General features: G+C 38.9%; 1 protein-coding gene across 1 annotated transcript; it reads left to right on the top strand.

Annotated features, from left to right (window-relative positions):
- The first annotated feature begins 1,567 nt into the window (after nt 1–1,567).
- Nucleotides 1,568–21,422, top strand: LOC147148268 (aminopeptidase Ey-like). Its single transcript, XM_086028553.1, has 21 exons — nt 1,568–1,880; nt 4,503–4,809; nt 7,854–7,996; nt 8,100–8,236; nt 9,520–9,646; nt 10,148–10,302; nt 10,829–10,942; nt 11,097–11,240; nt 11,379–11,444; nt 11,707–11,772; nt 12,251–12,426; nt 12,724–12,800; nt 14,107–14,240; nt 14,343–14,398; nt 15,934–16,081; nt 16,500–16,591; nt 16,906–17,013; nt 17,102–17,269; nt 17,356–17,496; nt 19,190–19,271; nt 20,847–21,422. The coding sequence occupies exons 1-21, from the start codon at nt 1,568–1,570 to the stop codon at nt 21,000–21,002; spliced, it is 2,910 nt and encodes a 969-aa protein (XP_085884679.1). The 3' UTR covers nt 21,003–21,422.
- The last annotated feature ends 611 nt before the right edge of the window (nt 21,423–22,033 follow it).

Consider the following 22,033-nt stretch of genomic DNA (forward strand, 5'->3'; position numbering starts at 1 on the left):
ATTCGGGGTGTAGTCTGCCTTTGCCCGTCAACGGCTGGAATAGGCTACAGCACCTCCCTGCAACCCTGAATAGGATAAGTGGTTTGGAAGATGACACATGAATAAAGATACTCTTTACCCAAAATATATTACTAAAATGTATCCAATTAAAGGGGCTGCAAATTGATACCCTACATTTATTGATTAGATGCTATAGTTGTTTTTTTTTTAATTTTTTACAGTACTTATACTTCGTGAAGCATGATTGAAAGAACTTACATAATATGAACCTTTGCTTGCAGTTTATATTATCATCGTCTCCTTAACAGTTTCCTGTTATCCATTTTGAAGTGGCCAATTCTCTTTTTATGTTACATTCCAAGGTTCGGTTGTGCATAAAAAGCATATTCCATAAATGCTCACAATCTTGTTGCAGGTGTAATCAGATGGAGATAAGTCTTCAAAAATCGCTTATCTGTTGAACATCACTATTGAATGGGGAAAAAGTAAATGATTCACTTCAACTTAGTTGTATCTTTATTGTCTGACTGTAACAAAAGTGACCTCTGCTGTCCTTTACTGCTTGTGGGGTGTTATACAAACCCTAATATGATTATCAACTCCACAGTAGTGGAGTTCCTTTTATTGCAGTTTTATTGACTCAGGAATCACTCAATCATATCGTTTAAGATAGTGCTTGTGCTGTCATTTTTGTCTATCACTGGTATCAACAAACATTCAGGTAGAATATTAAACATCTCAAAACACATATTCAGCACCTAAAAGTAAAAGCCAAACTAAATAGACTTCTTCTGAGTTTTTGGAATGAAATTTGTTCGAAAAGAAACTCTGTCTAAATGCATCTGTAAACTGCACTTTGATAGGCTATGCAATGCTTTGATAGGATAGCTTGTAAGATAGTAATCTCACTATAGCTACAATGAATTGATACAGACCGGATGTTAATATTTGAAAGGATTATTCTACAAAGTGCTTATTTTGCAATAGGCAGAGTTACGGTTAGCTTAACCCTGATGCAATGGTATTTCAAAACAAAATCCACAAAGGAGAAAAAAAAAACACTAACCACAAGATGCCTTTTTATTTCTCACACAACTTTTATATATTATTATGTTTCTCCAGTGTTAAAAAAATTTAAAAAATTGACTGGTCTGTGATTTTTTTGTTTTTAAGCATCACAAATATTTTTATGATCCTCATTTGTTGATACTTAAGAATTTGTACCTTAGTATCTGTGTGTCTTACAACATTTTATTTTATTTTTATTTACAAATGGGGAAATCTGACTTTATTTCTCAAAATTAGTAGATGACCCACACCAGAGTATACTGTACCATCTGACAAAAAAAAAGAACATTAATTATTATATTACCTTTTCCAATTAGTAACAAGCATTACAAATGTTGTAGCGAAGTCCTTCTTAGGTACCTACAGTTTAGTGTAATCTGTTAATACATCACCTGCTATAGTAAAAAGGGAGGAGAAATGCTGTGCAGGTCTGCATATAAAAGTTGTCCTTTCTCTGTCCCATGCACTTTCAGAGTGGGTTTTAGCTTCAAACAGAGAAATGGGGAAAGGGTTTTTTATTAGTAAAGGTGTTGGGGTAGTTTGTATTATTCTTGGAGCTGGGGCTTTGGCCACTATAGTAGCTTTGAGTGTTGTCTATTCCCAGGAAAAAGCAAAAAATGATAATCAAGTGTCGCCAACAAATGGAGCAACTACTCCAACTACATCCAAGCCCACTTCCACGACAACTGCCCCGTCCAACAACCCTTGGGACAAATATCGACTGCCCAAGAGCCTGGTACCAGAACTCTACAAGATCACACTGTGGCCTCGGCTTACTCCAGACCCGACGATTGAACTCTATATTTTTACAGGTAAAGTCTTTTTTATTATAATCTTCTCAAGACTGGGGAAGAGGTCTCAATTTTAGGCTACTCTAAATGTCATCACCAAAAAACTGTTCAGTGATTTGTTTCTCGTGATTACATTTTGCCGGAGAGAATATGCAGTTAAGCCCAATATTTAAAAAAGTAAGTTTTATTTGGTAAATTCATATGTCTTTTATCTGGGCGCAGATGCTATTTACAGTATTTAAAATAAAATCCACATTTTTATTTTTTTAAATTAGTTTGACAAAGTGTCCGTAATTGTTCATATCCTTTCCCAATACAACCATATCCAATTTTCCTAATTTGGAGTTGATTCTAATTTTCTAGAGTATTCTAGAAGCACATTTAAAAAGGTGCCCAAAACTTGTTTCCTCCTATAAGATCGATCAAATGATATCTTCACAATATCAAAACTGTGAAAATGACAAAGGTTTTTCTTTCCCCACTTGTACGGTGGCCGACAGGGGCGAACGCGCTGCAATCGTCCAAATGCAGATAGAGGAATGGTACAAACAAACAATAAAAATTATGCAAATAAAAAAATAAAATAACATAAAAAGATTTCTGCAGTGTATTATTATATATATTTTGGTATTTGTTTTATTGTTTGTAATGTTTGCCTCCACTTTGTTGCTGTGATTGCAGCATTTCTTTCTTGCATTTGTGTGTTGTTGTTTTTTTTTGTCATTTATGTGTTTATGTTTTTTGTTTGTACCATTCCTGCGTTTGCAGCATTTCTTACTTGCAGCCATGGGTGTAGCCATGGGTGGGCCTGGGTGTGCGTACGGCCACCCAAATTGACAGACTGCCCACCAAGTGACATTCATAAGAAAAAATATTTACTTTTAAATTTTTAGTAAAATATGATTAAATTATTTTTTAATTTGCGTTTCGTTGTGTTCTTCATTTTAATGAATATTAAGAATGGCATAATTGTGGTTTCTGAGGAGGATCTGAACTTCATATTATTCAGTTCGTCATTTTATTTGATTAAAAGATGTGTCAGGACTGGAGGATTGTGCTCAGTGAGAGAAATATTCAGGCCCACCCTGATTTTTCCAGGCCCACCCAATAGCCACATTCTGGCTCCTGGTACGGCACCTCCGACAGATTTCACTGAGGGACATTGTCGAACGCTTTCTCCAAGTCCCCAAAACACATGCAGACTGGTTGGGTGAAACCCCATGCAACCTAGAAGACCCTGTAGAGGGTGTAGAGCAGGTCCACTGTTCCATAGCCAGGTCAAAAAACACACTGAATCTAAGAATTCAACCTCCCGATCAACCCTCCTCTCCAGCACCCCTAAGGTTTAGACCTTAGACCTGGTAAGCCAGGGAGGCTGAGGAGTATGATCCTTCTGTAGTTGGAATCCACCCGCCGGGCCCCTTCTTAAAATGTGGGACAACCACCCCGGTCTGCCAATCCAGAGGCACTGTCCTCAATGTCCACGCAATCTTGTAGAAGACAGCCTCACAACCTCCATCGCCATTAGGAACTCCGACGGATCACATCCACCTCTGGGGCTTTGCCAAGGAGGAGCTTTCTAACCACCTCAATGGATTCAACCTGAGAAATATGAGAGCTCACCTCAGTGTCCCCAGACTTTGCTTCCTCAAAGGAAGGCGTGTCAGTAGAATTGAGGAGGTCTTCTAAGTATTTCCCCAATGACTCACAACGTCCCGAGTCAGTGGGTTAGCAGCAGGATGCTGGATGGTGGACCAGGATTTACTTGAAACTGTTCTGAAAACATTTTCCATGACCTCACAGAACTAGTCCCATGCTCGAATTTTTGTTGAGGCAAGTGCCAAAGTTGCATTCTGTTTGGCCAGCCGGTACCTGTCAACTGCCTCTGGAGTCCCTTAGGCCAAAAAGACCCGATAGGACTCCTTCCTCAGTTTGACAGCATCCGTTGCCGCTGGTGTCTACCACCAGATTCAGTCCTCCCAGTCACGCACTTCCAGATCTCACTATCATTGCTCACGTGAGGATGGAAGTCCCCTAGAAGAACGTGGGCATCCCCAGGGGGAGTGCTCCTCCACTTTAAATCTTCCATGGACTCCATAAATGGTACTCTGAACCGCTGTTTGGTGCATAGGCACAAACAATAGTCAGGACCCATCCCCCGACCTGAAGGTGCAGAGAAGCTACCCTCTTGTCCACTGTGTGAACCCCAACAATGTACACAGTCAAGCTGGGTGGAAAAGAGTGGAAAAGAGTCCAACCCCTCTCGAGAGGTGGGAATGGGACCCATGTTGCCTTTTTGGGCTTTGTCCCACTTCATGCATGTTTCCATAGGGTGGCTCCAGGTGAGAAAAAAGGTGAGCTAACTATATTGCTCATAATAAGAGTCCTGTGAGCTATACTTTTGTCTGGTCCCTCATCTTGGATCTTTTCGCTATGGGTGACACTGCCAGGGGCATAAAGCCCCAGCCAACTTAGCGCCTAGATCATTGGGACACACAAACCCCTTCACCATGGTAAGGTGGTGACAGCTCACAGAGGGGTGACACATTTGTTTGTTATTACATTTATTTAACCTTGTTTTAGATTACTGTATTATTATTTAGTCACCTTCTTGCCATCATATTATGCTAAATGTCATTCTAGGTGATTCCAGTGTAGAGTTTAAGTGTGCTGAGGAGACAAATCTGATTCTTATCCACTCCAATAAGCTGAACTACAGCAAATATGAGAATAACCAAATGGCATGGCTTGAACCGGTGGACAGTGGAACCAAAGCTCCCTCCATTGTATCCTCCTGGCTCCAGAGAGAAACTCAGTACCTGGTCTTAACGCTGGACAGTAAAATGATGAAAGATCACCGGTACAGGCTTCACACAAAGTTCACTGGAGAACTGGCTGATGACCTAGGAGGCTTCTACAGAAGTGAATACATGGAAGATGGAGTGAAAAAGTATGTGTACTTGTATCTATTTATGTTTGCAAAATGCATGACCCTTTTTTATTCATTCACGTGTGTAAGATAACAATTTTATTTCCTGTTTTCTTATCTCTATGAGTCTTTATTGCTCTTGACATGTTTGATCTTGTAGAACAGCTCCTTAGCTGTCACTGCTGTGTGTCAGCATGAGATGTGATCAAAATCTCCCCGTTTGTTCTTGGATAAATTTGTGGGGGGTGCGGGGGAGCATTTTTTTTTTGTATTCACAGACCTCATGGGACTGTAATGATTCATATAGCAAAAATGTCTGCAGAGAGCATGAGATCAATTCCCACTTAATGCATTCATCACAATCATGCTGTGACTCATCGTTTGAAAGCTGGGAAGGACTCAAGGAAGCTGGGATAGACTCAAGGCCCCCACTGTAACAATGAACAGGAATAACGTTCCACGTTGTAATTTTATTTGGCCCGCGAAGGCAAATCATGTGCACGGTGGTGGAATGCTTAGCACGTCCGCCTTACATCGCAGAGGTCGAGGCCCCGGCCTTTCTGTGTGTAGTTTGCATGTTCTCCCCGTGCCTAGGTGGGTTTTCTCCGGGTACTCCGGTTTCCTCCCACATTCCAAAAACATGCATGGTAGGTTGATTGGACACTCTAAATTACCCCTAGGTGTGATTGTGAGTGCGGATGTTTGTTTGTCTCTGTGTGCCCTGCGATTGGCTGGCAACCAAATCGGGGTGTCCCCCGCCCACTGCCCGTTGACAGCTGGGATAGGCTCCAGATTCCTGCGACCCTTATGAGGATAATCGGTATAGATAATGGATGGATGGATGGATTGTCTTCACGTTTACCAACACTGAGATAGGGGATATTGCAACATTTGATTGTTAACCAAATCCATCCATCCATCCATTATCTGTACCGCTTATCCTCACAAGGGTCGCGGGGCATGCTGGAGCCTATCCCAGCTGTCTTTGGGCAGTAGGCGGGGGACACCCTGAATTGGTTGCCAGCCAATCGCAGGGCACACAGAGACAAACATCCGCACTCACAATCACACCTAGGGGCAATTTAGAGTATCCAATCAACTTACCATGCATGTTTTTGGAATGTGGGAGGAAACCGGAGTACCCGGAGAAAACCCAAGTAGGCACGGGGAGAACATGCAAACTCCACACAGGGAGGCCGGAGCCAGGATCGAACCCACGACCTCTGAACTGTGAGGCGGACGTGCTAACCAGTCGAACACCGTGCCGCCTGTTAACCAAATCTTTTAATATAAATTGAAATTAGCTGAACAATTTACAAGCTGATTTCAAAACTAGTTATCCATCCGTTTGTTTTGTATATGTGATAAGGCAATCATATACAGTACAGTATATTGGATTCACAGTCATAACGGCCCTCCGAGCGAAATCATAATTACGACATGGCACGCGAAAGCAATGAGTTTGACAGCCCTGCTTAAGTGCACATATGGCAATTTCAAGCCTGGATAAAAATGGGTGGGTGGTGACAGGATGGGCATCCGGTGTAAATACTGTGACAAACATACACTCTAAAAACAGTTGGGTTATTTCATTAACCCAATTTTGGATGGTTTGTGTTGGGTCAAAATTCTGGGTTCTTTCTTATAAATTAACCAAATTGTTGGTTCAAATTAACTCTATATTGGGTTATATGCCAGAAATGTTTTATGTTGGGTCAAAAATCAGGTTCTGGTTACCTCGCTTGTAGAATGAAAACTGTTGAGCGCAACTCTCCTCAAGAGGTCAATATATCTCAACGCACTTTTCAAGATGGACCCACAACTCATCAGAGCACATGTGAAAGTGTGAGACAGTTGTCTGGTGATGACCGCAAGGAAGCAAGGCTTGGTTTAAAGAACTTAAATAAATTGTATACCATTTTACAAATCCATCTATCTCATGCACTGATTTGCATTTCCTGGCTGACAGCCAATCAGAGTGATTGACACTAACACCACTTTGCAGACTGACCTTGGTGGCTTATTCATTCAATTCATATCTAAAAAGCACCATGACACAAAAATGTATGAATTTGCCACAATTGTAAACACTACTTTTTAATTTAGATTTGTTCTCACTTCCATCACGAATGTGCTGAACAAAATTCTGGACACGTATGCATTCTACTTTATGAAACCATGACTGAGGACCGCACAACAAACAATGACACAAGCATATCACCAAGTAAACTGAGATGAAATTTGGCGGCATTTGTTCGAATGCATCATCCCTAAAAATGGGCATCCAATCAGTCTGGCCGCTGGAGTGCCCAGCTCTGACCAAATGTACATCCCTACTGTTATTGTTGCTGAAATTATGTCAATGTCAGGACTGATGTACCTGAAGATAAATAAACATATTTTTTTTAACTTTCACTTGTGGTTATAAATACATTTTTGGGGAAGGGGCAGTATCCTTAGCATTATAAATAAGATGAATAAATAAATAAAATAGTGGGATAACCCAATCATTTGCATTGTTTTGACCCAATTTGTTGTGTTCATTTAACCCTTAAAGTTGGGTTAAAACTGAATAACCCAATTTTTTGGTTCAAATTGACCCAAGTCTGGGTCAGTCCTTTTTTAACACAACAATTGGGTCAAATTTAACCCAAAAATAGTTATTTTTGACCCAACTGTTTTTAGAGTGTACCAAGCGAATGACTCGCTGTGGTGACTCCTGACCTGGGTTAGTTTTTCTTGGAAAATGTTGGTAGTAAAATTAGCATTATTTTTAACCACAGTTATACTAGAACCTGGTAATGTGTTTCATGGTAGATTTAACTCATCATTATGGATGGTTGTTACCCCTTATTAGATCAAAATATTGACCCAATATACTTGATAAAATCCTCATCTCAATGCAGAGGGTATAAATAACCTAGCATTCAGTCCCTTTTGGACCCAGCGATGGGCTAGCTATTTCACCCAGTTTGGGTTACTTTTAACCCAGCAGTTTTAAGAGTGTAGTAGGAGTTTTCCTGAGAATTGCATTTGATGCAGTGATTGTTTTTGTTATTGTTCAGGATTGTTGCAACAACTCAGATGCAGCCAACAGATGCCAGGAAGGCCTTCCCTTGTTTTGATGAGCCGGCTATGAAAGCAGTTTTCCACATCACTCTGATACACGACCGTGGAACCGTGGCACTCTCAAATGGCAAAGAAAAAGGTTAAGACACACGGCAGTGATCATTCATCGAGATTGTTCTTACGTTGATTTATTCATTATTTTTATACCCATTTGCTTAAATCCATCACATTGTTTTCTTCAGACACAAGCGAAGTTGTCATTGATAAAGAGACTCTACTGAAGACAGTTTTTGAACCAACTGAGAAAATGTCCACCTATCTTTTGGCATTTATCGTCAGTGACTTTGACTATGTCAACAACACAATTGACAACGTCATGGTAATGTATTCAATTCAGCAATAAAACAAACAATCGTATTACTTATATATTTATTGTTGCACTTACTTAAAGGGAAAGTCAACCCAAACAGATTTTTTTGAAGAATATGTTCTATGCAAGCCCACCTGTTGAAACAAGGCATTCTGATAAATGTTGAGTTTGTGGAATAAGATTTAATCCACCTGTTTTTAGCCATCTCTGGGGCCATCATTTTGTCCCTTTTGTCGACTTAAAATGACATCGCAACTGCTCAGGGCTCAGGTAACGACCAGTCACGGCTGACCTGTTTCCTGAAACTGAGCCGTGATTGGTCGTTACCTGAGCCCTGAGCAGTTGTGATGTCATTGTCAGTCCACAGAAGTGACAAAATGGTCACCCCCTGAGATGGCAACAAACGGGTGGATTTTGTTGCTTAACTCATATTCCACAAATGCAATATTAATCAGAATGCCATGTTTCAACTAGTAGGCCTGCTGGGAACATATTCTTGAAAAAAATGAGTTTGTGGTGATTTCCTCTTTAAGTATAATGCTCTAAGTGAACCTTTTCATTGTGTACAGTATGTAACAATAGCAAGTGTTCATAATAAACGAAACACAACGGAACCTTTTGAGATAGAATACAGTCCATTCCAGGATGTTTTTTGACCTTCCATTTGGAAACAGTGTACCGTTTGGGAACTCACAAAAATAGAAATCATCCGTTTTTGAGAGTCAACATTTTCCAAAATAATTGTTTAGCATTCTTAACAGTCATACAAGTGAACAAATACATTAAACAATGCTAACATTAAAAAATAATGTTTTGTCAGTATTGACTTTCATCCTTTTGGAATACCAATATCCCCCAAAAACCCAAAACTGTACAGCATTAATCCTTTGTTGCTCACTAAGCAGATGTTAAATAAGCGATAACGGAGTCTCATATGTGACATGCACACTCCGACTCCAACAACCTTTGGTTGAATTTTGATTTGTACAGCCTCAGGGTTCCACTGATAAAAAGTTACAAATACAGAATGTTCTCATTAGTTCTTAGCAATATTACAGTATTGAGGCTAGTACAGGCCTCACAAACCTGCAGCTCCACTTACCACACTAATATTAGCTGGGCTAGCCGCTAGCATAACAGAGGACACCCAAAAAATGTGCCCTATCCTCTTAGACAAATATATCATCAAGCTTCGAGTGTAAGCATTTAAAGACAACTGATGTAACTCATCTTAGTTTGAGTAAATCCGATACTGTCGATTTCACTTAATGTTCTGTGTTTTGTCGGTTTAGATCCGGATATTTGCTCGCAAGTCTGCTATTGCAGCTGGCCAAGGAGCGTACGCTCTTAGCATTACTGGACCAATCCTGAAGTTTTTTGAGAAGTATTACAATTCCACGTACCCTCTGCCCAAGTCAGGTATGTCAAACACGCTGCTTCTGTTTTAAAAGGAATAGATTTAAACAAACTATAAATGTTTTTTCTTCTGGGGCTGATGATGTTATGTTAGTGCTTTTTATTTTTGCAGAGTTAAGGGTCAATTGGCGGAGGTTTAAAAAACATTTGTAATCAGAATGAGTTGTCAAATAAGTCGACATTTATGTGAATTCATCAACATGGCCAGTTGTTTTGATTTACTGTTTTTTGTGATCACATGCTTTAAATCACAAGTACCTTAGTCTTGCAGACATATAAACTTTTACTTTCAATAAACTGCTTTGTCAGCCCTGCAGTCACGTTCATAATCAGTTGTAGAAAGACTTATCAACTCATCACAAGGACTTTTATCTCTTGGTGTTTGTCTTTTATTGGGAAGTGCATCGTAACTGGTCATAAATTATAACATTGAACAGCAACGGCAGTAATTCAAAGGCTTTATTTTGCAAACATAAACATTTGTTGTACTCTTCCTGAATACAGATCAGATAGCCCTGCCAGACTTTAATGCTGGAGCCATGGAGAACTGGGGACTAATCACCTACAGGGAGACAGCGCTCCTCTTTGATGAATCCTTCTCCTCCAATGGCAACAAGGAGAGGATTGCTTCCATAATCAGTCATGAACTGGCTCATATGGTTAGTTTATGTAGTGGTTAACATCACACCCTTTTTCAATAAAGCCTAAAAGCACACCTTTTAGACCAGTGTGGTAGATGCGAATATGTGACAAGTTAGGTGAAGCCAACTATGAATAAAAAGAAGAACAATAAGACAAAATTGGATTTATGACATGCTACATTCACACAGGATAGAGATGCACCTCAAGCAGATAGAGACTTAGTGTCTTGCTCAACTTTGATCACCCCATGGTAGATGTTAAACATGAACCAAAGAGTATACCTTCTGTCCCAAAGCCAAGTCCAGACAACTCCAGTTCAGATACACAGATTTTTTTTTAATACTGTGATGGAAACAATTACCTTAAACCACCTTAACTTGCTGCTTTTTTTGAAACTGCTGTCTTCAGTTTCAGCAAGGAATGAGATTTGGCCACCAACTTGGAATCTTTTTCCTTTACAATGTCTTCAATTTCTTTTCATTGTATGTTAAGGATAATTATTGATCTGCGTTGTGTGTGTGTGTCATATTTTTCTCTCTTTAGTGGTTTGGAAATCTGGTCACCCTGAGGTGGTGGAATGACTTGTGGCTGAATGAAGGTTTTGCCTCATACGTTGAGTACCTTGGAGCACATGAGGCTGAACCTCAATGGGGTGTGGTGAGGATAGCTTTTCAACTCGCAGTCTCCAGAATGAATCTCACATTAGATGATGATGATGATGAGGATGATGATGATGATGATGATGATGATGATGACGATTTTGATCAAGCACTGACAGTAGGCTACCATTTTTTAATATTTCTTTCAACAGAAAAATCTGATTGTGCTGAGTGATATGCACAGAGTGTTTGCCATTGACGCTTTGGCCTCCTCTCACCCATTGTCCTCAAAAGAAGAAGATATCCAGAAACCAGCACAAATCAGTGAGCTGTTTGATGCCATTTCATACAGCAAGGTAACCTCATACATCGTCTTTTACATGTACAGTACCTCTGAACTTTTAGCAACTCTCTAACTGAAACAAAATAGCCTATTTCTATTAAGTACTCAGCAGATTAGCAATTTGATCTACACATATTTCCTTCATCTTTAGGGTGCATCTGTACTGAGGATGTTGTCAGATTTCCTTTCTGAAGATGTCTTCACAATGGGCCTCAGGGTAAGGATTGTTTGCACCAATACGAAGAATGCTGTCATGAATTTTAACGTTGACAGTTTGCATACTCGTGCCCTTGGAAAATACTGTAAAATAAGAAGTCTTTTAAGAAGTATTTTTTCATGTATTTACAATGATAGTTTCTGAATTAAATCAACATGGCATTCCACATAACTATATCATGGGAGACAATGCTAAGCTTGTCAGGAAAAACATTTACAGTATTTATCCACTTTAACGTTTTTTTTTGTCCATGTCCCTTTAGACCTACCTGGCTGAATTTGCATTTGGAAATGCGGTTTATACAGACCTGTGGGATCATCTGCAAATGGCAAGTATTTTTTTATTTATCGAATATATGATTTAAAAAAACATGAGTACACTGTAACTTCAAATAGTGGCACTCTTTCTACTAGAGGCTGTGTCCAAGTTAATGACTGTGTGTGTTGTTTACATCAAGAAATGATTGTGTCTCACCGTATAAAACGCCCCCTTTTCCCCCAATTAGCAAAGCTAGCTGTATAATAACCTTTACTATAGCCACATTTGATCTTATTTCTTGGCATGGTTCATGTGGGGACAGTTGATGAATAAAGATCCATTATTTGTAGTCCATAATTTTTTGACCAATCACAGCACAAATGTGCAGCAGCACAGTGGTAGGGAATCACTCACTGGTGTAGCTGATAGTAGATCAGCATGGCCGATTACTGCATGACCTCCAGCGATGAAAATGTGTGACATCCTCACTGCAGGACAGTAACTTGTGAATCAATTGAATAAAGAATAAAACACTTTTGTCTCTACAGGCTGTGAACAATGTTAGCAAGAGTGATCTTCCTGAAACCGTCCATAACATCATGAACACATGGGTGCTGCAGATGGGCTTTCCCGTGCTTACAATCAATGCAACAAATGGAGTTATAACCCAACAACATTTTCTCCTGGATCCAGACTCCGAAGTTACTGTCCCTTCACCTTACAAGTATGAACTGTGTTCACTTTTAATTATGTTACCATTTCTTTACCCAAATGCAGGAATATCATTCATTCTCGTTGTTTCTGCAAGTGAATAACGATGATTTGATCTTAATCAACAGATAATAGTTATTTGTAAAACAGTACAATCACAAATGTACAAAAAAAGATAACTATATTTCAGAAATGAAAATCAGTGAAGAGCTTCTACCCACTGGTATAATTCAGTAAAAAGAAAGACAAAAGTGATTCTGGCACTTAGGCCCAACAAATTTTTTTGTATAATTCATTCTATCTTTTACAGTTATAAATGGATTGTACCCATCAAGTGGATGAAGAACGAAACCCCCCAAAATCAACTGTGGTTATCTAAAAAAACAGGTAATTTCTATTAGTAATTTCAAACAAATGTTCATCCTGGGCCATGTCTGCATCAGGCTTGTAAATATAAAACTAAAGTAAGATCATCATATCATCATGTTATCATTTTCTTATAATTCCCCTTCCATTTGTTTGCACCAATAAATGAATAAACAACTAGTATTGATAGAGCAAAACGTAAAGGTGACTAGATCTGCATATATACATCCATTGTACAATTTACAGTTTACATTGAATAATAATAGTTTTTTTTTTAAATCAAAATAGTATACACTATGTCTCAATTAGCCACCAAGGGTGCTCTCTGCTGAAAAACAAAAAAAAAATTCCTGGCACATTTTGATTTTTATTGCCGTGCAAACGTCATTTAGCGTGTTTGGGAATTTGATAGACCGCACTGTGCCATGCTGAGCGTTCCGGCGGACCGAGCGCGTTTTCTTTTTCACACACCTGGCAATTTGGTGGCTGAAACTTTTGACCACTTTGGACTTTAGATCCAAGTTGTGGCACAAGTGGTACAACACGATTTTGGTGAATTTGATTGAAGTGCAGGCAGACAAATTCTGACCTCCGTGGATATGTGTGGTGGATGGCATTTCATTCATAAATATGACAACAGCGTCCATCTAACTCTCTGAATCATTGTGGAAATAAATTAATTGAATGCGTCATTATAATTAGCATCTTTATTATATTTTTAAAATATGCACTGCCTCCTATGATCCGCCCATGGTGACGGGTCTGACTGTGCCTGCATGAGCTACATAAATAGTATGATGACATAGAAAGTAAGTGAATTCAGCAAAGAACAAACGAAGAAACACAAATAAATTCTCGATCCATTCTAAACCCACAGTACTTTGATCTTCCTTCTTTTCTGCAGCATCCCCATGTAGCAAGAGGTTTTGGCTATACTAAAGACATAAATAAATTTATAAAATAACCGACCAAGCAATGGGATCTGAGTGAAGAGAAACAAATCACGTTACCTTTCGGAGTTACCAAAACCACTTTTTCTATTTTTTAGCTTTACTGCTCAACAGCTGTCAAATGAAGACCTCTCTGACAATGTCAGTCCAAACATTATCTTAGGCAAGGCAGACTTTAGTAACTATTATTATTATTTTCAATTAATTAATTCATTCTTTTTGTTTTAAATACCTCCTATCGGAGCTCATACGTATTCAGATGTAATGTCACCTTCAGTGTCAAATTATCACATTTCTACAGCCCCACTGCTAATCCCTTTATCAGCACTTGCACATACAGTGTAGTGACTAACCCATGTTTTATTTCCCCTCTCTAGATACAGTAGAGTCAATGAATTTAAAAGAGACTGAGTGGCTCCTGGCCAATCTCAATGTGGTGGGTTACTACAGAGTTAACTATGACCAAGGCAACTGGGACAGACTGCTGGAGGTTCTGAACACCCGTCATACTGTAAGTCATTTTGTGACATCATCACACTGTCTCGACACCTTTTCATTTGTTTCAGTTGAGTGACTAGACTTACATTTTATGTTATGTTACATGTTTCTCAAGGTCATACCAGTGATCAACAGAGCTCAGTTAGTGGATGACGCCTTCAACTTGGCAAGGTACACAGTACACTATTTGTAACATCATTTGCTAGGAAATGTAATATTCATAAATTAACGATTGAAAATAAAACGATGATGACTGAACAAATAGGCCATTTGGGGTAGTACTACGTAGCAGGGGAAAAGCCACTTATTGTATGTAAAACAGGCACCAACCGGTAAAAATGGAGCAAACAGATGGTGTCCAATTCACAAAGCATGCGCAGATGGCGAAATGCTTCACCAACTTTGATGCCAAGCAGAATGTGTCTCGGAGCGCGTGTGGTATTTGCGCGAATTTAAATGAGGTAATATGCATATATTTTGCAGAGAAATTGCCCACCTCTATGCAAATGAGCCTCATTGATAAACGTCTGATTCACTAACAACCAATAATAATAAAATCCAATAATAACGACCAATCATGGCTCAGCTTCTAGAATAGGTGTGCTGTGATTAGTCGTTACCTGAGCCTAGAGCAACTGTGATGTCAATTTCAGTCGACCGGAAGTGACAAAATGGCCACCCCCAGAGACGGGCGGATTTTGCTTGGGCTTAACTCATATTCCACAAATGCAATATTAATCATTATACCATGTTTAGACTGGTGAAGGCACATAGAACATATTATTGCGATACATTTTTTGGTGTTGACTTACTTTTTAAATGAATGAATGAATGAATCTAATGTCGTCTTCCTCTCCATAGGCGTTCACTACTGTGAGGAAAACGCTTATGTCCATAAACTCCCAAATACTGAGTTGATTGATTCGATATTTTTTCAGATTTATGTGGGCATTAGAGATGTCCATGTGAATTTTGCTGACCATAACAGTTTTCTGACGGTCCCGTTCGCACCTCCTCGATCTAGAGTCCTTTCTGATGATTTCCTCTCTCTCTTCCCAAACTGCCGTTAATCTGCCACGATGTTGTTGGCGCAAAGCCAGCATTTATACTTTGCCATGTGTGGCAATCAGGGTGAAAACAGGTGCAAACGGCACTCGGCTGCAAAACTTTGCTGGTGTGTTTACACTGGTTTATCATTAGCGCAGTATCCTTTGTGAATAAGACGTTAGGATGCAGCAAACTGCGGGTGCAATTAAAGGCGCTATCACCGGATTTGGACCAGTCTTTTAGACTACTACACTCTAAAAACAATTGGGTTAAAAATAACACAATTTTGGGTCAAAAATGGACCGATCCACAACTTGGGTCAATTTGACCCAACTTTCTTGGTTGTTTTGCAGAAAACAAGCCCAAAAATGGGTAGTTTATGTAGAAAACAACCCACAAATGGGCTGTTTTGTACAAAACAATGCAAGAACGTGGGTCAAATTGACTCATTTTTGAGCCAAAATTGTGTTATATTTAACCCAACTGTTTTTAGAGTGTAACTAACTAGCTTCTTGTGTTAGCTTAACTTAGCTCCCATTAGCATCACAAAGCTAATGACTTCCTAGAAAAGTAGGCAATCATACCGTTAGAGGGATAAAACTATTTCATAACGACACAGAATGTTGTACTCATCTTCACAATTTCTTGAATCCCAAAAGGGCCAAGCTCATCTCCACACTGCTGGCTCTTGAGACCACCAAATATCTGGATAAAGAAGTGGAATACTTGCCCTGGGAGTCGGCCCTGAACAACTTGGATTTCTTCTACTTGATGTTTGATCGTAGTGAGGTTTACGGTCACATGCAGGTGGGGTTTCTTCCTTTCGTAAGAAATAAAAAAAATGTGCTACATTGATTCAACGAGCAAGGCACAATCAATCAGTGGTTAGTAGCCTCCGAGTAAACATTTTGGAATGGAACTTTGTGGGAAATGTTTGGCGGAAGGCCTCAAAACAAGGCCTGGTCTTCTATGACTTCACGTACTGTAATGTTCTCCTCAGCAACAAATAACGGCAAATATTCCCACAAACACTTGTCGTTAGTGACACATTCCAGAATGTTCTTATAAGCTTCCCACAATAGTGGGAGTTTTGGCAGCAGCTGCATTAAAGTACCAGATGTTGCAACAATTACAGTACGTGTTGCATGCATGTATGTGCATCTCATCTCATTGTTATGTCGTCTGTGTTCCTCAACTGATTCAAGCCCCTTCTTGTTTGTTTTAGGATTATTTAAAGAAGCAGGTCATCCCACTGTTTAACCATTATAAGACGTTGACTGAAAATTGGGCCAAAGTACCAGCTGGACACATGGACCAGTGAGTAAAGAGTAGAGTAAAGGAAACATTTGTTTTTACCAATTATTTAATCTGTCACACTGTTTATAAGACCACTAGAGCAATGAGACTTGAAGTAAATCACGGCACCATTTATTCTTTCAAATTTGGCCACACCGGTGTGTAAATTCATCAAACCTTCTGTTTTCAATCATACTGACTGTTGTTATCCATACACACAAGTGCCCAGCATGTATTGCTGATCTTTTTACCTAGGCAGGTGTTGCACCTCCAGCACTTACAATAACAATGTATTCTTTAGCCCTTGTTCATCATAACTTTGGATTGGCATGCAGGTACAATCAGGTGAATGCCATCAGTCTGGCTTGCAGGACAGGCCATCAGGAATGCCAAACTTTGACACAGACATGGTTCAAGCAATGGATGGATGACAAAATAAACCCGTAAGTGAATAGTAAGATGTGTCCATTTTGTGTTTTCTTTGTGCTCTCATTGTTGTTTCTGATTTATTGAAACACCATCTGTCTCCAGAATCCACCCCAACCTACGTTCCACTGCATACTGCAATGCCATCGCAGCAGGGGGCGCTAAAGAGTGGGAGTTTGCTTGGTCTGAATTTCAAAACGCTACCATTGCTAGTGAAGCGGAAAAACTCCGCGCCGCTCTGGCCTGCACGAAGCAGCCTTGGCTCCTCAATAGGTATGTTCAGCCTCTATCACGATCATTATACATTGTATCATACTTCTACTTAGAGAATGAAAATGAATTTGGTGGGGTTTTCTCAGGTACCTGGAATACACGCTTGATAGCAGAATGATCAGAAAGCAGGATGCCACCTCCACCATTGTCTACATTGCCAACAATGTAATTGGTCAGTCTCTGGCTTGGGACTTTGTCCGGGCGCATTGGTCAGACATTTTTACCCAGTGAGTATAAAGTATTCCTTTTTCATTCCTTGTTTTGACAAATGAATTCTGCTCATCATTAAAGTTCACAGCGGGACAGTTTGAAAGTGTTGAAATTAACTTTACAGCCAAGAGTAAAAGCTTGCTATCATTGCAGCTACTCAGGTATATGGTATGTCAGGTAACTTATTTCCATAACATTTGACTAAAAGAGCCTAAAGCAATAAAATGATCTGACAAACTCCATTCCGATTCACATGACATAAAAACTGAATGGCAGCTTTATAGACAAGGTCATTGTGAGACTTGTACTTCAAACTCCGTTGTGCTGACTGTTGCTGTCAGGCCAAGTGCAGCATGTTCAAGTTAACAATCAATCCTACTTAAAACCTACAGTACTTAAAAGACAGCATGCTGAAAATGCAAATTGTACTTTTGAACCCTTGTTTCAAGGGTTCAATTTAGTTAAATTTGTATTTTCAACATTACAATAGTAGTGCGCTCAAGGGCCTTGAACATAATGGGACTAATGATGATTTTTCAAAACGTTGTATTTATATGAATATCTTTACTTTATAATGGAGGTCATATTTCATCTTTTTTTTTTTTTTATTACTGGTTGGTTTTAATGCCTCATAGGCACATGAGGTGTGTAAGGTCCGTTCAGTGAATTCAGTTAGAGGAGCGATGGGCAACTTAAATGTTGGAGAGGGCCACAATTTTTCATCAGTGCCACTGAGGGGCCACATAGGACCACACGCTCGCTAACCAGATTCATGACAAAAATGATCTTTTAAATGTGAAGAAAATAAGTGCATACGTGCAAATTACATTCTCCAAATATATTTCATTATGATTATTAATTATTTTCAATGCATGTATGAAAGATCCACTATCCTAGTGCCACTCCCACAAAAAAAGGTTTGAAGCAGACAACAAAACCTTTTTAGAGTGCAAAGAGCTGTCTGAACAAGAAACCAACATTAAGTGCAAGAACTAATTTTTTACATTTTTGTCACAAAAATAAGGTCACTGAAATGTTTAGCATTATTCCATTACATTCCATGGACAAGTTTGTCCTGCAGATCATTCCACATTTGCAACAAATGATTAGGCTTATTCACATTGTAATATATCGTCGCTGTCCGGTGGAAAACACGTATGTCCATTTTTTTTCCAATTTTCTTATTTTTACATGAATGGTATTTCTACGTTACAGAGATCGCATCGCGTTAACGTGAAAATTTAAAAAAAATTGCAAAATTGGACACAAGTGTTTTTCACAGGACAGCAACAATATGTGGGTCAGTATAAGACCCAGTGTCAGCGTAACTAGACATGTCTGCCATCTAGCTGTGATTGGTGATATTACAACTTATTAGAATAGAATACTTTATTGTCTGTCCCAGTGGTGACAGAAATTCCTCTTCAACAGAGCTCACAAACACATTCACACATTCCCAACAAGACACACAAAAAAAACCCATGCAATCGATGATCTATTTCAAAGTGTTCAGAATGGCTGTGGCAGATGGAATGAATGAGATTTTATAAATATTTTTTCAGTCACATATTTGCAGATTTTTTTCTTTTTCAATATTTTTTCATGTTTTGATTTCTTCCAGGTGATTCTCCTTGCCAAATATAATATTAAGGTCTTGTCTTAATATAATATAATATAATAATATAAGGTCTTGTCTTTCTTCACTTACAGGTATGGAGGCGGATCTTTTTCCTTTTCCAACCTCATCAATGGAGTCACCAAACGGTTTTCCAGTGATTTTGAGCTTCAACAGGTTCGATTTCATATGATAATCTAACAGTTTCTAACATTTTATCAGTTGTCAGGCATCATTACTTACTGTACACACATAGCCACAACCAGATATTGATCTTGTCAAACCTGAGGTTATGTCACCACCACTAAACCTCATAAAACAGCCCAAAATTCTGACGTAATAATAATTATGAGGTCTGTTAGTATCAAGCACATATTCACATATTGTGCTATCTTTTGGTAGACTGGTGCCCCTGCGCTCGGTGTAAAAATGAGCAGAAATTCATTTTCGTGAAAACGTAAGTCTAGTCAACCATGTTTGTCGCTGTGTTGCGGACTTGCCTCACCCCCGACTCATCCAACAATTTGGTAACAGAAAGTACTGTGATCCTGGCGTAAAAACGGGTGCATCTTCCTTTTCGTGACCCCCGGCGCATCTGAAAATATGGTTACAAAAAGTAGATTCGATTTCAGAAGCGGGTCTAACTCATGCCGGAGGTGGTGTAACGCGATTTTGGTGTATTTGATTGAGGAGCAGGCTGACAAATTAGACGCGCCATGGACGTGCATGGTTTATGACATTGGATTTCCTTCACATATATGACACAGGAGTAGGACAATCATTCTTAACCGTTGTAGAAATCAATTCATTTAATTGATCAGAGTTTTTAGCATCTTAAAGTGGAAGTCAACCCAAACATTTTTTCCAGAATATGTTCTATGCAGGCCCACTAGTCTATCTGATTAATATTGCGTTTGTGGAATATGAGTAATCCACCCACTTTTAGCCATCTCAGGGGTCGGCCATTTTGTCACTTTGACTGTCGACTGAAGATCAAAGTTGCTTAGAGCTCAGATAATGACCAATCATGGCTCAGCGTCAGAAAACAGGTGAGCCGTGATTTGGTTGTTATCTGAAAACTGAGCGTCTGTGATGTCATCTTCAGTCGACACAAGTGACAAAATGGCCAACCCCTGAGATGGCTAAAAGTGGGTGCATTTTGCTGCTAAACTTATTTTCCACAAACACAATATTAATCAAAAGGCTGTATTTTGACTAGTGGGTCTGCATAGAATATATTCTGGAAAAAAAACTTGACTTCCCTTTAGAATTATTTTAATAGCACCTGAGTCACTATGGCGGACGATTGGGGCTGCTCCAATTGCCCAAGTCACATGCGCAGCCGCCTACATCATCCGCAAGGGGAGATCTTGCAGTTCACTTGCCGATGTCATGCACAGATCCCAGCGAGCCTATTTCTGTTTCCACAATGTTAACCATGGCATACTCGAGTGTACTGTGCTCTGACCACCTGATTTTGATGCAAATGTGGGATGCTGCTAGGATTACCGGTAAAATACTACTTCCCTCCCACAACGGCGCATAAAGGTGTAAATGCCCCATTATGGCCAATTCTACCCGTGCAAAATTTAGCAAAATACCAAAAGAAAGAAAACTCTCCCCGTGTGAACAGTTAGACAGTGCTTTGTTTTTGTAGCAAACAAACAATCCGGTAAATGGATTTGTTATTCTGCTCAACACAACTTCATAAGCATTAACATCTAATAATGTATACTCTCTTTGCCATTGCAGCTAAAGCAGTTCAAAGCAGATAATGCTGAGGTTGGTTTTGGTTCTGGGACCCTGGCTGTGGATCAGTCCATCGAGAGAACCATCGCCAACATGAAGTGGATAGCAGAGAACAAGAAAAGTGTCCTCGATTGGTTCAAAGCTGAAGCTAAACTATGATGCCTTCATTTGCTGTCAAATATAACAAAGTCAATTGTTTAACTTTTTTTTTTAAATGTTGATTCTTTCTACTTCAACAGAGTAGGCACATACAGTATGTTTGGTATGTTTTCCCTTTGAAAATATAATCTTAATTTAAGATTTGCTTTGACTTTTCTGCCAGTCAAAAGTAAGATCCCTGTTGTAAATGAATAAATAAATGATTCGATATTTTAATTTGACAGGACAACTTTGCAATAAAATGTATTTTTCTTTCTTTGGAATTGGAACCTCCTATTGCATGATTTGAATTAAAGAACAAAGAGACATATATATTTTCTGGAAAATTTTGTCAGTTAAAAATAATTTGGAGACAAGTGCTTGGAATACCAATTTACATCATGCAATTCTATTATTTATTTTTATTGCATTTATCATGTACTTTACTGGTTTTGTCAAAGGTTTTTCCATCAACATTCTTCAATAAATATGTTTATTTACTTGTTTTGTCATTGATCATTTTTCATACTGAATGCTACATACAGAAATATTTTATATGAAACAAACAAAAGAAATGTACCAATTTTGGTGGATATGTAGTTTTAAAAAAATGATTTTGCTTCGACAAAGGATAGACTAAACTTTCAACTCATTTAAAGAAACTATAGTTTTAGGTTTTGCTGTACTATACAAAGGTTTCAAGTGGCTATGACATATATTTCCTGTGGACAATGAAAAATTATTGATGATATTGCATGTTGATAATACTGTATAAGTGTTCTGTTCAACTGGATGCTAAAGATGCATAGTTCGTGTTAATATTTAACCCCCTCCCAAAAAAAACTTAATAAGGTTGACCGCTAATGTTACACACTCACTCACCTCAGTGGTTAACTTGGATTTTACAACCTTAATATACTATTGGTTTGAATTTAGGAGACATTTAAAAAAATTAAAAGGTTAATATCTTGTACTCCTGATAAAACATGGACTGAAACAATGCTCATGTTTATTTTAAGATAGTTTACTATCGGGACGAATAAAGATTGAGT

Source organism: Filicampus tigris, chromosome 4, assembly GCF_054856515.1.
Source record: "Filicampus tigris isolate MCC_2025a chromosome 4, RoL_Ftig_1.0, whole genome shotgun sequence".
Lineage (NCBI taxonomy): Eukaryota > Metazoa > Chordata > Actinopteri > Syngnathiformes > Syngnathidae > Filicampus > Filicampus tigris.